The sequence below is a fragment of the Vanacampus margaritifer genome, chromosome 3, assembly GCF_051991255.1.
Source record: "Vanacampus margaritifer isolate UIUO_Vmar chromosome 3, RoL_Vmar_1.0, whole genome shotgun sequence".
NCBI lineage: Eukaryota > Metazoa > Chordata > Actinopteri > Syngnathiformes > Syngnathidae > Vanacampus > Vanacampus margaritifer.
This window is the reverse complement of record NC_135434.1, coordinates 22,251,445-22,268,683: the sequence shown is the minus strand read 5'-3', so window position 1 is coordinate 22,268,683 and position 17,239 is coordinate 22,251,445. Positions and strand designations below refer to the sequence as shown.

Below are 17,239 nucleotides of genomic sequence, written 5' to 3'. Positions count from 1 at the left end.
ATCGGTTGCAAACGTATCATCGGGAGCGGTACAAAATGTATTCTCCAGGGTTTGTGAACTTACAAATACTGCGAGAATTCATCTTGCTGGCAAGGTTACCGCCGCCATTCTACGTCACTATGCACTGAATGCGTTGCGACGTAAATAACAATGGCGGCATACGTCCAAATAAAGTTTCTACAAAATGTATTAAACTGTAAATGATTTTTGAAAAATGAATCTCGTAGATATGTTAGTAACGACCAAATAAATAATATAGAGCAAACTTGTCATGACTACCAGGGTTCCTTTTAAGATGGTTCAGATATGATTTTTTTTCTTAGCCAAAAACACTTTTGAGCTAAACTAAACCAAAATTATCCCATACAGCGGAGAGACGAATATAGAGGGGATCGTGATAAACTCGGCACTAGTGATGTCCCAGTCACATTTTTTTTGCACCTGAGTCTGAGTCACCTGATTTTGAGGATCTGCCAATTCTGAGTTTCAGATCCGATACCTAGCATACATAATAATAATAAATACTAACACATCAGATTTATATAGCACTTTTCTGGACACTCAAAGACGCTTCATAATGGATACATTATTCATGCCTTCACACTCTGGTGGTGGTAAACGTATATATATATATATATACGTAGCCACAGCTGCCCTGGCAGGAACATGGCTGCCAGTGTGTGCCTACGGCCTTTCCGTCCACCACCAAACATTCACGCTACTCTTACACCAGTGTGAGTGACACTGGAGGCAATGTGTGTGAAGTGTCTTGACCAAGAATGCAATGACATGACTTGTGGAGAGTGGGAATTGAACAACAGAACTTCCGGTGACTGGACAACCTGCTGAGCCATGGCACGACATCATCATTGTTACAAGACGCTAGCTTCACGTTAGCTTCCTGCGACAACTACCACAATGTTCCCCCACTTGTTGTGTTTACTTCCGCTGTTGCTGGCTGTGTAGCGATGTTGAGTAGGATAAAATGCATATATATTAGATATTTTTTGGCAATATCGGTGTACTGCTTTCTAGCTCTTTAACTCATTCACTGCCATAAATTCATTTAAAAAAAAAAGAGAAAGAAAATATTATAAAAAATTCGGGGCATCAGGCGATTAAAGTTTTTAATCGTAATTAATCGCATGACTTCACTAGTTAACTCGCGATTAATCACAAATTGAATGTACAAAACTAAATGTACAATAAAAAAAATCTAGATTTTCAACAAAAGTGGAAAAAATGTTAAACTAATAGAAATAGTTAAAATGAATTTTCGACGTTTATAGACGTCAATGGCAGCGAATGAGTTAAAAAAGTAAAAATAAAATACTATAGCAGCATAATTATGTCTTTCTTATACAGCATTTTTATTTTTGTTCTATTAGCTTTATAGAGATTTTCTCAGCGCTTTGACTCAAAATAACAAATGCTTTCAGTTTCCATGAAAACGCATTCTGACAGTGCTCACGTTATCAACCACTTGCTGTGAACATTTGAATTTGACTTTAATGGTGGATTAAGGGCCTCAACTCACTTACCTCCTGAGGTACACCATCAACTAGTGCAAGAACACTGTGGAATGAATCAAAGCTGACAGCATCCCTTTTTCATAAATGGATACATAAACCTCAGGAGAAAATGTGTGTATTTTATGTCTATTGCTATAAAAAAATATTACACCCGTGCACATTTAAATAAACTATATATCCTCAAAAGAAAATTTTAATCCAATTTGTGATCGATTAAGTGTTGCGTGCCAAGACTTTTGCTCATATATTATATGTGCATCAGTGTGTGAAATTCACATACAGTATGCTCAATTCACTTTCACTCTTGCCCCCGGCGTGTACTCCTCACACTCTTTTAAGGCTACATATAATGGACTATGCTGTTTCTGCACATAAGGCCAATAGCGTTAAATCAGGGTATCAGTAAAAGCCTTTTAACACTGCTGCAAAGAAGTGCTTTGCATAAGAGCAGCCTGGAGTGGCAGTTTCACTTTAATCCACATGCCCACTTGGTCACACATCAGCTCTTCCAGAGTCAGTGTGACAACAGTGCACACTCCAGGTCGTGACATCTGGTCCAGGCTGTTAATCTCTACCGACCAATCAGCTCAGGGGCGGGGGGATGAGTGACACTCAACGCAGATAGAGAAGCAGTGATGAATGTTCCCCTTCCTTCTTCCTCCTCCCACATCTGTACTGCCAGTCACGCACAACCTTGCGCTGCCTCCTCTGCATTGCTCTCAACTGCTCATTACTGTAATTGGAGGCTTTGAGAAGATATGGAAGAGGCAGAATGCAAGAAAAGAAAGGTTGAGAGAGAGGGGCCAAGAGAAAGAGAGAGTTCTCTGGAGGTCAAAGGCCTGGCCCTTTTCCACAGCCACAATTTGCCATTTGTCTCTCCCAGCATTCCTAAATCAATCTTTTTTTCACTCTCCCTCTCAATAATAAAAGGCATACGCATATTGGTTTTGGCTTTCCTTTACCAATTGCAGGGTTCATTTACTGCATCAAAGGGGCTCAATTTCGAAACACATTACATTTCTTGGGGCTCCCTTTCTTCTCCCCATCCTTCTTTGCTTCTGTTCTTTGTTTAACCTCAGCTGCTGTATTTTGGCATAACTTTGGCTTACTGGTCTTTGTCACTGGGCTGTGTAATTGTTAGAGTGTGTGTGCGTGCGTGCGTATGTGTGTCTCAGAACACAACAGGAAAACCAAGAAGGCAAAGTCTGAGGGACATGGAGGGGGAAAAAATGCCCCCATAATATTCAGACACATAAACAAGCTTTACTTGACCTAGGAATGTTGACTTTAAGTTTAGACGTCAGACTGATTTACTACAAGTGCACTTCTTGGAGAATATTGCTCGCAAGCTTCAACGTAGTAAAAAGTAAGTCTCCTGTGTCACCGGAGTCAACTGATTTAATGTTTATCTGAAAGCATCAAAATGCAGTTCAATCACAAGAGTCCTGCAACAGCTGTAATAAAGACAACACTGTGGTCACAATGCAAAATCCAAACACTGAAAGAAACTGTGGGTGTGTCTGTTGAGTCCAGAAGCATTTAGCTGTCTTCTGGACAAAAAGTAATGCACTGTAATTAGTAGAACATTGAGTTATGTTTGGGGTTACTTAGCAGTTCGGCCACGTTTGCAGACTCATTTATAGCAGGACTCTTTTATTTGCCATGCAACCCAGTTTACACTTGGAGCCTAATTACAATGAAATACAGCTTTTTCAACCATTCCTTATGAAAATCTTGGCAGGCCGTTTTGTGTTTAGCCTTGATATGTGTTGACTAGATAGAATGGGCGGCGGGACTTAAGAGGACTACCAATTTATTTCATTTTTTTACTAGAAATCAGAACGATATGATATGATAAAATGCACACATAATATAATATAATATAATATAATATAATATAATATAATAGAAAAAAAATGTATCGCTGGCGTCAGGCCGAAACCTTTTACCTCCATAATAGTCGATTTTCAGGAGACCCAAAAAACAGCATGGTTGTTAAACCGTTATCATTAAATAATCAAGCCCTTTTCAACACTTTAGATTGGTCAATGATGTGTAAAAATAACACTCACATGTGTAGTCTGATGAAGAGTATACATTTTTAAAAAAATATGAAATTGACCACATTGTGATTTATGAGGTTTTGGCCCGACTGCTGTCACTATAAGTACACTTTTAATGAGACACTTTACAATACTGTAACACTGAAAATGCATCCGATTCTAATTTAAAATTTGAACTATTTTATCATTCTTTATATTAAACCATAACATTTTTCAGCTGCTGGTTGTGATTACTGTTTTTTTTCTTACAATACTTAGTTTTGACATGACATTTCATTCTGTATACTTTATATGTTTGAATACCAACAAAATAAGTCTAAAGTTTTTGATTATTGTGAATTTTGTGTCTATATGATTTAAACAGCATTTAAAATGTCAAAATTTGACTTTTAAAGGATGAAAATAGGCATGGTAGATTGCATGACAACAAGACACTCACAGAGGATGTTTATTTTCTTGTTTTGCATCCGCATGTATTCCTTGTGTAATTGCAGGGAGGGGTGATGAGTGTTGGTAGGAATGGGTGGGGGCAAATATTATCTCTGCATCCATCTCTGCTTAGACTTCACTATCACCCTCCCAACCCACACAAACGCATAACAACAGACATCCACCCCTTCTGCTCTGCCCAAGAGTTCCAAATCGTTCATAGTGCCAGCCTAAGCAGTACACACATTTAACAAAAGATGATTAGACAGGTACACACACAAACTGAATGTGCTTTGCATGTCTGTGCAGAGATGTATCCTAGAGGTTTTTGTCCTTTTAAGGCAGTGAGTGAGTGACCCGTCTCCCTCTCTTGCTCCATCTACTACCTGTCTCACTTTCATGCTCTTTTGCCATTATATTTCCACTCCATTCGCCATCTGGAACCCCCCCCCCTTTCTTTCTTTTTCTGCAGCTTTGTTTTTCCATTTCATCTGGCTTTTTTTCTCCTTCATCCATATCAGTTATTTACCCCAGTATTGAGTCTGAAAATCTCATTTTTCTTTAACCGAGTGGAGAAATCTCTCAATAAGTAAGATAATCCTACTTGTTTCCAATATAAATCAATTTGTGCCGAGAATCTTTCTGCACTCAAGTGTCAAACCACGTAAGATAGGCAATATGAGGTGACGTGATCTGCCTCCTCTTAGGTTTCAGGACTCAAGGCTGCACCAGAAGTAATGGGAGCTACAATACCTTCTAATTTCGCCCACTTATTTTTCAGGGGTAGGGAAGTGGGGAGGACAGGAAGCAAGGAGGTAGAGAGTGCCAAAGAATTACTTGCATTTATCACTGCAGATCCCCTTTGGTCTACCACTGGAATAGATTAGTGCTGACCAAGATTCAAAAGTCACCCAAATCTTCCGTCTGCAGGGCGTCTAGGCACCTTCCGAGAAATGAGTGAGAAACTTGTCATCCAGGAGACGCTCAGAGAGTAGAGCCGCTGCTCCTATGCATCGTGAGGAGCCAGATGAGGTGGCTCGGGCATATAACCAGGATGCGTCCTGGATACCTCCCTGGTGAGGTCTAGGGGTGGGCGATATTGGCCCAAATAAAATATCTTGATATTTTTTCAAAAAACTCTAACGATATTTTGACGATATTCTGTAAGTCTGCACTCGCTTCACAGAATAATTATTGACAGCATTTTTGAACAGCTCTTGTTTATATTTTAATTTGCTCAATACATCTTCTGCAAAACATTTTACAACAATATTCTACGGCAACATTTAACAATGAAAGCTTTATTATTTCCAGGCTAAATGAGGTGTTTTCATTGATTTTTCTGAATCGTTGTCAATTTTTTATTATTCCATAATAACAGATCTGGTCAATGCTAAATGGACTACTTTTTATATAGTGCCTTTAACTACACCATATTGTGCCCAAAGCGCTTTGCCTCACATTCACCCATTTACATCATCACATTTTAATCTGCACTAAGTACTGGTGCACCACTGCCAAATACTACAGAAATCACAACGACAAAAGCTGTTTACTACAGCAGTCAGAATGGGGGCAGGAAACACACACACACACACACACACACACATATATATATATATATTAGGGGTGTAAATTGCCTAGTACCTGGCGATTCGATTCGTATCACGATTCATAGGTCACGATTCAAGTCGATACCAATTAATCCCGATACAAATTTCTAAATTGATTATTGCGATTTTTTTTTAAACTCAAATTTTTAAAATACGAATCAGTAAACTTGTACACGTACACTGTAAGATTTGTATGAAAATGTATTTATTTATCTGAAAATTCAAGTTGCAGTCTGTTTCATTATTGAACAGCACTGAAATCAAATATTAAGGTTTACTGTTCCATTGATGTAACATACTTCCATGCTTAATCTGTTAATCCTAACCCTATGTAAGACGTTTTGTTGAATATTCACATAAAAAAATTGATGTTTAAAAATAGATTCAACCGCATATTGAATCGATTCGAGAATTGCGCGCTGTACATGATTTGATGGTGATGGAACAAATATATAGAATAGTAAAGAAAGAGCCAGCATCCGGCATATATTGTAATGACAACAAAAGCAGCCGTGATCTTTTGACAGGCAATACATAATACACGTGATATAGTCGCAAATGTAGCTATGATGCGGAGTACAAGTGTGTAAAAACTGAATATTAAGCCAATATGGATTGGAACATCCGGTCAACTTTTACTCGCTTGCATAACGGCGGCGTTTGTGAGGCATTGCCCATGTTTACTTGCTTTGTCAATCACAGTGTGTGTTCATTGTGTGTGGATGTGTGCTCAATGCAGTGAGGATTTTCTGATTGTGTTCGGCAGCTTTACATATCTTTTCTTGAGCGGTAGTCGTACTTGTGGAGTCACGTAATCCTTCATATGGGCCGTGTTGGAACATAGGTGCTTTTCACGGCGAGCGTTTTTCGGCACACTTTACGATGTTATTTTGGTCTTGTCAACCCTAAATAATTTCCAGGCTAGGGACGTCGACTTAAGTCTTGCTAAGTTTATTAGTCACTAATACGAGACTTCAATTCCATGTTGTCACTTGTAAACACTTGCTTCTCCCGTCTTCCTCACGGCTGGCGCCACCGAATTACGTGACTGAATCCTGCCCGCTGATTTGCAGAATGAAGACGTATCACTTCTTCCTCTTTCTTACGCCCTATGCACGCTGATTCGCCAAATGAGAACTTTCATCACGTCCTCCTACTTTTCAGCCAATCAATTGAGACGTTTTTTTTTTCCTCATTTAGAGATAATATTAAAACTCGATAATGTCAAATTGGACATCGTGAGAGCCAAGTTGACGATAATATCGATGACGATGATTATTGCTCACCCCTTCTGGGGAACGACCCACCCAGTCACGCTGGACACACTACGTTTCCTGGTTGGGCTGGGAACCACCCCGGATAAGTGGAAGAAGATGCATGGATGGATGCTTGATTTGTAACTGACAATTTCACAAACTCTTGATGGCAACAGTTTCTTCCTTCAATTTCCTTTTGTTGGTTTCAAATGATGCATCAAAAGTGAGATCAGAGGTGTGAGAGGGATGTGCAGGAGGAATAAAGAAAGTGACAAGTGGGTGTACAGTATATTAGGACTGAACGATTAATTGCCTTTTCAATATAATCCCGATGCAGTAAAACACGATTTGCTCAATGCAAAAGCTGCGATTTGACTGGTCAATGGGAGCAGAGGGGCTCTCTCGCAGGCAGAGACAGCAATGTTTTAATTAAAGCCTGTCATACCAGGTGTGTGTAACTTCCAGAGACCTTGACGCAAGTATCGAACATGTTTGAGGATTTTTTTTTTTAACTTCCCATATACGCGCTACTTGAACCGTGACCAATCAAAACGCATCCACCGGTCAAATGATTTTAAAATAGTGTCTCTCTGTAGAGTTGTCACCGGTTAAATATCAAGAGGATAAATTTGTCTGTATGGGGTCAGATGTTGCGTCCGTCCGTTTTCATGAATGAAACTGAAGACAAAACGATGTTACTCCTTAATAGAGCTGTGCGATACTTGAGATTTTGGTATCGATCGATACCAGGTAAATACTGGTGCCAATATCGCCAATATCGATACTGATACCAAGTACTTTTAGGTTGATAAAATATGGTATTTTAAATCATTTGTCCGATTCAATAACTTTTTTCAAATAAAATTAAAATTAATTTTAATCAAATTAGACTTATAAAAATCATAAAAATATTTTCAACGGAAGAATACCAAGGCTGTTGTCTAAATTTGCAATGTAGTAATAATCTTCATATTCTTAGTACTGGCACTCAAAGAAACATCACCCACCGAAGTTCCTCTAGTCTAGTCACATTACATAAACTATACTTACATATCATGCTGCACTAATACCTAGCTCAACTAGTAGTTGGAAAAGGTCAAGCGAAGCATAATATGACTCATTGTCATATTATGTCATTCACTGTAAAAATCATTATTTGTTACCGCCAATCAATGGCAGGCTGGCACATGCGCGTGTGCTACAAAGGGATTGCACGAAGGACCCATCAGAAACCAAAATAAATAAATAAATAAATAAATGTGAAATATCGATACTAGCGCTCTGGCATCGATCCGATACTGATACTCACGTTAGTATCGATTCTATCGATACTTGGATCGATCTGCACAGCCCTACTCCTTACCGAAGTCTCACTGCAGCCCTGCGGCTTGTAGTGCCTGCAGGTGCTTATCCATTTTTTAAATCAGAAAATGTTACTGTAAATCATTTAAACAGGTATAATCTTACTTTTCCTACACTTTAACATGTGTGATGACTATTTTTTTTTTATAGACGACATTGATAAGTTCAGTGCTACAAAAAGCATGCGGTTCATGTTTACATTTCATGTTTCAATAAATATGAAAAGTTGCATATGTTGAAGTGCTAAAGCCACAGATTTTGCATTTTAGTTATAATCTACACTTTATTTTATGTAATTTATTTAAAAATTACTGTATAGGTAGTCCTCAATTTAGGAACACAATGGGTTCCGGGAGGTTGTTTGTAAGTTGAATTTGTTTGTAAATCGATTCCAATTAAATAGTTTCAAAATTTTATTTTATCAAAGATTTTTTTTTAAATCAAAATATGTAAAAAAATAAACAAATTAAACTATATACCTTATATATACTTTACATACAGTGCATACATTAAATTAAATCATCCATTATCTGAACCACTTTTCCTTACAGTACATTACATTTTTACACATTACAATGCAATAAAAAACAAAATAAATATGCTTACTGTACATAGATGGTGGAGGAGTTATTGAATTGAGTTTGTGTGAGGCTAAAGAAGTGGAAGGCATTACGTATTGGGTGTAACTGTCTATGTTTTCAGACTGTCCGTGAAGTGCACATGAATGTGATTGGCACGTAAGACGAGTCAAGATGGCGACCACTGAGTCAGATTCAAGTGATTTCCAAGCTCAAGAGATATTGTACGTTTTGCTGCTACGCCGATAAAGAAGACGAGTGAGGGCTGCTTTTCATGAATATCCTCCAAGAGAGCCTCTGAAATGTACTCACAGTGTGGCGCCAATATCGAGTGCGTGCGTCGTGGCTCCAGGCTGTGCCCTTCATTGCCGGACAGAGAGGTAGTTGAATTACGCTAATGGTGCGGTGCTGCTTGGCGGGGTTGTGGCAAAGAGGGGAACTACAGTACAATACTGTACTATAATATATGATGTGGTGCGCACTTAAACATTAACTTGCACGCAAAATACAGCTTTTATAGACATTAGCCAGCCTTTGTTCGTATCTGCGAATGTTCGTAACTCGGATGTTCGTAACTAGAGGACTGCCTGTATATACTTATATGTTCACGCCCCACTTTTTTTGTCAGAATTTCGTTGTTGTGGTGAACGCTTATAAGATCAATATATCATTCAGTTTACACCTTTATTACATATTAAATAATGCTTCATTTGCCATTTTCTTTGTAGACTATATTGTATATACCAATATTTTGTATTTTAATGAATATTAATTAATTGGTTACTTGTTGAATTATACATTCGAAAAGGACCTAGCAGATTAAATCACAATGCTGAGAAAACAACAACAATTTGTAACTAGATTATTTTACAAAATCGTTCTGCTCTAGAATATATGTACAAAACAAGCTTTTGAACTAGCCCCCCCCCCCCCCACACACACACACACACACACACACACCACCACAAGCGTGTCATTCTCCTGGAGAGTTGAGGATATCTCAGCTCTCTGTGAAAACGTCACAGGACCATTTCAGATTCATTCAATAAGGATACAAAGCAGCACGGGTGGGGAACGATGAAATGATAAAAGGCAAAAAGGCGAGAGAGAGAGAAGCCTAAAAGATAGATAAATAAGATAAAAGGCACGATAGATGATACTGAGAGGTTAGAAAAATAGTATTTGCTAAATCCCCAAGTAAGAAAATGCTGCACTTCCCTTTGATGGATTAAAACAGGCACCATTTCTAAGGCCGCCTGCAACAATTGGCATTGTTCAGTGAAGAAAGCCCCGCATGGCTGCAGTGGAAGACGGAGATAAAGAGTGCAAATGCAGTTTAGCACCGGGATTAGATTGGCGTAATTTTTATTTGACTTAGGGTCAACATCAGAGTCTTAAAATAAATCTGACATCAGCCATTTCTGATAATGGAGAAGTCTCTTTGGCTTTCCAGACAGAATTAATTTTCTAGCACCACCAAAGAGGTTAAGTTCTCTGCGAACATTGTTTGTTTGTGACACACCTCTTAAACAATGAATCAATCAGAGGTAGGAAACACTTCAACATCAAGTAGAAAGTCTGCTTAAACCATCTGCACGCTGAGTGACACGAATGAAGCGGACAGAGGATGATGAGTGAACCTCGCAGACCTACTAACACACCTGCTTATCGGGAAACAACATACCACCACTCGTCTTGGTGCAATTGTCAAGGGAAAGACAATCTGTCTTTGCCCTGACTGCTCTTGCTTTATAAAAAAAAAAGAAGAGGAAACAGCAAGAAAGGAAAGACGGTGGATAGAGTCCCACATACGTTTTCATGACAATAAAGAAGCCTTTTCCCAATTTTGTCAGGTTTAAGATAAAAATATTGTGTACGTTTAAATACTTCAATTCTAACACAGTCTCAGTATTGCACAGCTCACTTACCCTGATACCGCACAGTCTTGCGTGGGATTGGGTTCCAGTTAAGTCCCAGAGACTTTTCACATCCAAATAGGGACAACAAGAGCAAGACCTTCACCCAGGCCATTTCTATGATGTAAACTCCCATTTGGTGGAAATGGTGCGAGTGATGGATTGAGACCTCACTCAGATGATCAAGAAGGACTCAGGAGAGCAGGCAGGCTCCTGGCAACCTGCCGGGAAAGAGGGAAAGAAAAGAACATCAGCTTGTGCAAAGCAAAAATTCACTCTCTTTAGTATCTCAGTTGTGTATTAGAAACTATTTTGACAGAACTTGCAACATTTATCATCAAGACATAGTATTTTATAAGACTTGAGTGGTTATTAAAAAAAACACCATTTTCCATTGCACTTGTCATTATTAGTGTTGCAGATGAGCCGATGAGACTTTGGGTCAGGTACATCCTGAACTAGTCGCCATGTTGTAGGGATAGACCAATAATCGTCCAGGCCGATTATCAACACAGATATTGGGCATTTTGACGACTATCAGTATTGGCCTTTTTTCAAAATCTGACGGCCGATAAAAGCAAAAACCATTTTAATTTCGGGAAACTATTTAGATTTTCAGTAAACTTTATAAGAGATGCTGCTGACCCTGGGAACCTTCTGAACCTTTTGTTTTACATTAAAAGAAAGAAATGTAAAAGTTTAAGAGGTTTTTTTTTTCGGGGGGTGGGGGGATAATCAGAGCTATGGTATTTACTTCTTAAGTTTCCATTTAACTTTTTAAGACCTACTGATAACCTTGGGAGCTCTTTGAACATTTATTTTTAGAAATTTGAAATTAAGTATATTGTCTAAGATTTAAAAAAACTAAAACCTACATTTTGAAAAGTCTGAAAAATTGTTCAATAAGACATTACAACACGATCAAGATTAGCATTTGTATAATAATACAATAATATTAAATGAAAATGAATATCGGCTTCAAATATCGGTTATCGGCCTCCTTGATTACGAATAATCGGTATCTGGCCCGAAAAAAAAACATATTGATTTATCTCTACCATATAGATAAAAAAACATTTGCATTCACATTCACACTGATAGACAGTTTAGAGTCTTTAATGAACCTTTTTGAAATGGTGGCAAAAGACGGACTATGTGGAGAAAACCACGCAACCACTCAGCACCACTTTGTTGACATAAAAAGTCGCAAGATTGTAAAAAATAAATAAATTAGTTATGTAAAGACAAACAAAAACACTACAGATTCCATATTGGTACCTGCGCAAGTGTCCACCAACAATAACAAACAACACAGTTTAATGACCTTTGGCTGGAGGTTTGTGGAGGAAAGTTTTGTGTCCCTCCTTTCCTCTCATTGATAATTAAAGCTATTGCCACTCAAAAAGCTGTGAAACTGCTTATCACCGCACTCCTGTTGAGCCAATTCAGCAGCAGTATATTAAACTGAGGCTATGTTATCAAAGTTAATTGTGCTGGCAATGCCTCAGACGCCAATGTGTTGGGAAATGAATGTTGAGGCAAGGACGATCCAATAGCAGTATGCTGTAAATGAACGGCTTTATACCTAATGAACGTGTCAAGTGTACAGCTACAGTGTGGCATTAGAAGCCAATGACAGGAGTCCCAATGGCAACGTTTGTCATGAAATACATTGAAAAAGCACAAAAAGCACAATAAAACTCAAGAAAGAAAAATGTATCAGCTTTGAACAGGGAAATTGTTGCCGTTAGTTATCGTATTTTAAGAAATGACCAACTCGTGCAGCTTTCTTAGGAGTAAAATGTGTCATACAGTATTCCCTTCAAACATTTGACAAGGCTTACTGTTGCCCTAAAACAGGTTTTACACACAATATTCAAATTTACAAACTACATCCTAACACACTGTTTTGAAATGTTATCAATATGAAAACAGTGCTAATCTTTAAAAAAAAGTCAAGTGTGTAAAATATTGTCACCGTTTTGGAATGGAGCCTGTTTCTTGGATTGAACTTCTGCACTGGCAGATTATTTTAAGTAAGTAGGACATTTCTGGAGAGAGATGACACTCTTTAATTGAATTGTAATTTCTCATACAATGAGTGCCACGAGTAACCGAGGCTGCTATCTCAAAACCTCAGGCACATAAATCTAAGCACAATGTAGTTAAAGAGGGCCAATAACACCTTTGTTGATGAATGATCATGCTCCAATGATAAACACGATTTGAGCAAAACAATTCATCCATCACCAAAAACATGATGACGCCTACACCCAGTGGCAACAGTCACTCTCTATTAACGATCCGTGATTGAATGCAGTGAGCGCTCCATTCTTTCACACGGGTTTGTAAAAGTAGACCGGCCGGCTGGCTAAGTACGCCTGTGGCAATGAGACACAATGAAACTCCCGAATTGAATTATTAGGTGTGACCCAAACCCGCTATAAATGGCATCAATATAAGATCTCCCTGCAGAGGGGTGTTTTAAGTTGTGACTTGACTCATTTTACCACATCCTTAAACACAATTACACCACCTGTCGGTTTCCAATTGGGTATCTGTCGCATTTTGAGCAAAATGGGTTTCAATAATGTAAGCTGTGGAGAAGATTTCTATTGACCTTTCACAGCCATCACAAAATGTCAAACTGTTACTAACTGAATGCAAAGCACTTTAACTGTTTATTAGGGCGGGGAATCTTTGTCTCACGATTTGATTCCGATTTTTGGGCCTGCGATTCTGAACGATTTTAGATTAAAAATTATTTGATTGACAATGATTTCTGGTTCAATTTATAGATATGCAAAGAATTGTCATGATCTACTCCAGTCTGACTCGCTAATGCTAATTAGCGCGCTACTCGTGGCACTTTTATCACTCAAAAGAACGACTATTCATACAAAACGCTTCAGGAATGTATACAGAGAAGCATCTTAACATCCTACACTGCAAAAAAACACAACTTTTATTGGAACAACTTGATCATTACTTTTTGCTTGTATGTGGCTACAACTTTACAGTGTATCAGAACAAGCGGAACCGAACTGCCCCTAAGTGGCCAAATTGTGTACAACATGAACAGTGCTCCCAATAAAGGCACACACAAACAAGGGCAAGACAGTATAAAATAATTGAAATAAAATCGATTTTGGGACATTTAAAATCGATTCTGAATCATACTAAATGAGAATCGCGATTCTTATGAGACTCGATTTTTTGGCACACCCCTACTGTTTATGTACCGCATTTACGTGTCCTTCATATCCCTATCTAGCCTACCACAGGCACAGTATGCGACATTTCCATCCTAGGAAACAAATGTGGTTGATGAGCTTCACTGGTGGCGCTGGTAAATGCAATTTGAAAATGTATACGTGTGTTGTGTCTCTACATACTCTTGTGTGTGCAAATTGAAACAAAATGACTGTTATTGATTCCATGTTCACAAAGAAAATAAGAGGTTAAACCCCACCATCTGCCCCCACTCCAGATCAGATGATGGTGATGTGCTATTAAATGGCCATTCGCAAATGCTACATTTGTGTGAAATCGGCAAGTCTCGCAATGCACACTGCCGGCTTTATTGGATCGATGCCGGAGGCCTTAGCAGCCAACGCTTTAGTGAGCCAAAAAGACATTGAGACGGGGGATGGGGGTAGGAAAGTTAGAGGGAGGGTTGAATAGATAACAAAGTGGGCGAGCTATACAAAAATCCCACATTTCGATACGTTGCTAGAGGAATTTTCACTCTTTCTCTAACAATGCGAAGGGGTAACAGAGTGAAGTGGGCATCCTGAAGGCTGGATTAAGTGAAGAGGCAGTGCAAAGACTGAAGCAGAGGATGGGGAGAAGATTTTGGCAGAAGGCCCAGTGGAGATTCTTCTGCTTTTATGTGAAAATAAGGATTGAAGCAGTCAGCGGCTTAACGATAAATAATCATACCATTTCAGAATATAGTATTTATAATAAACGTTGAATTTAGTTGAAAGTTTTAATTATTATGGTTGGCGTGTAATAGTAAAATAAATAAATACATACATTTAAAAAATAATACTTTGGTACATATTACGTATAATTTTATCTCATTTGCTCAAAAAACGTACAGTATAAATACATTCTATTTTAAATAATATCATGCTCCCAATGACGTATTTATAGTTTTTTTTAATGTTATTTTTTAAATTATGCTATAGCATACAGAAGGCTTTGATGCAGCCTCTGAACTGAAATGTATGAAGCAATGGTAGTTATTATAAAAACGGCCAGCAGGTGGCAGCAGAGCATAAGAAATCAACCAGGGCAAGCTGGGAAACAGATTTGTGAATAATGATGAAACTATATTCTAATGCTAATTGCTGTAAAACAAAAACAGAAATAAATCAAGAGACTCTAATCTTTCTTTTGGTAGGTTCCATGTTTTTATAGCAATGGATCACAATATTCTGTGGGACTTGCAAAATCTGTCGAAATCCAGTAAAATAGCCAGGAGCGAAGGGGGTTGCTTCAATGAAAATGGCTGGGAGTGAATGACTTAACAACAAATTTCGTGTCCCATTCTGTACAATAAGGAAACAACAAAATTCCAAACTGCTTATCTTTTGTGAAAATAGGGACCAATTTAATGACACTTGAATGAAGCACAAGAATCTGCAAACTTCTACAGTAAATTCTCCAACAAATGATTCCCTTTACAAAAAAAAATCTATTAAATTAATTACAAACAACTATTCAAATATAACAGGTAGAGATAGACCGATATGTTTTTTTTCAGGGCCGATACGATACAGATTATTAGTAGTCATGGACGGCGATAACAGACATTTGGAGCCGATAGTCATTTTCATTAAAAGGGAAAATATTGGCATTTAAAAAAAAAAGTAAGATACAATTTTTTTTTTTAAGGCATATGTTTATTGAACAACGTTTAGGGTTAGTAAAATATTTGAGTTAAAATAAAATCTTAGTCAATAGACATCTTTGTTTTACAAATCAAAACAAAAAGTTCAGGAATCTTCCAGGGGCAGTAGCATGTCTTCAAAAGTTAAATAAAAACTCAAGTAAATAGCTCCCTATTGTTTGCTGCAGCAAATAAAGTTTTTTAAAATATCAAAATATCTGAAGTATTAAAATTTGACTTATCTTAGTTTTAGTTTCAAACAAAGACAGAAGGTGCAGAGAGTTTCCACGGTCAGAAGCATCTCTGAAAATTTTAATGATTAGTTCCCTGATTCCCCCCTTGTCATCGTCAGTACTTAATCTCTCCTGTCCTGCTTGTGGGGGCGCTCATCCCTAACTGGTGGCAAAATAGGCAGAAGCAGTGGCGAAGAAGAACAGTCTGCAAGTTTTCACTGTCACTCACATACTGAATATCGTGATATAGCGTTGCGAAAATCTCTGACAATATATCAAATACCGTAGATATCGTGATACTATCGTTATCGTGGGCCACATATCGTCACATTATCGAATCGTGAGTTAACCGTATCGTCCCACCCCTAGTCAAGTTCAACATTTAGCCTTTAAGTGTCCTTTCAAAAAATGTCCCCTCCACTTCTACAGTACATGCTACCAAACGGATAGACAAACACACTAGGCACTCCAAAGTGCATAACGGACTACATTTCTAATTGTAATGCTGCTCTGTTGATGCTGCTCAGTGCAGAAGGGGAATAATATATGGCGATTAAAAAAAAGAATATTTTAACAAGCGGCTGTGTAGCTTTTATTGACTACTTTTTATCTCAATACCAATGTACTACTAAAATTGCATCGTTTGTCATTTAGTTGCAACTCGAGAACTTCAACACATCCTTTATTCTTAGAATCAAGCCTATTGTATTGATCTGTTGGTGATGCTACACTGCTAATGACATCCATCCCGTGTCTCTGCTGATGACCGCATGAATGCAATTGCATTGTGTCCCCACGCTGCCTCAATGAGGTCCTGTGGTGTCACCTCATTCAAATCATCTTTTGGAGGCTGGTTTTCGCTAATGAGCTGCGACATGGCAGCCTAAATAATATCGGTCACCACTCCACAATAAGAGAGCTCATTAAAACATCTACAGAAATAGGACACATGGTCTGATTGGGTTTGCGAGCTTGTGTGTGTGTTTCGGTTGTGCTTGCACACATACACACGCGTACTTGAGGTAAGATGACTCTCTTAAGGGAAAAGCAAAGTGGGGGAGTTTCTTCAATGTGGGGGCAGATGTTAGGGGGAGAAAAGATGATTCCTCAAGTGTCCTTTTTCTTTGTCAATGTGTGAGTCTGTTTTCCGATGCCCTCTACCTCACCTTTATTTTATCCATGTGTTTTCCTGACAGCCGTTTCCTTCCCCCCCTCCTCCAACGCACTCCCATCTGATTGCCTAGCCAATGTCTGACTTTTAACCCCTGACCTCTGACCTTTCTGTGGGTTGTAGTGATGGTCTATACCTGACACATCCTATTGTCCATTAAGCCGTGACTGCACATACATACGCACGCAC

At 38.4% G+C, this 17,239-nt stretch overlaps 1 protein-coding gene across 3 annotated transcripts in view; it reads right to left on the bottom strand.

Annotated features, from left to right (window-relative positions):
• sema4c (sema domain, immunoglobulin domain (Ig), transmembrane domain (TM) and short cytoplasmic domain, (semaphorin) 4C) overlaps positions 1-17,239 on the bottom strand; it is a 108,538-nt gene that overhangs the window by 30,677 nt on the left and 60,622 nt on the right. For all 3 annotated transcript variants that reach the window (XM_077562093.1, XM_077562095.1, XM_077562094.1), the window contains one exon: positions 10,762-10,970. In XM_077562093.1, coding sequence (XP_077418219.1) covers positions 10,762-10,885 — 124 coding nt within the window. In that variant the 5' untranslated portion in view covers positions 10,886-10,970. The remainder of the gene's footprint in view (positions 1-10,761; positions 10,971-17,239) is intronic.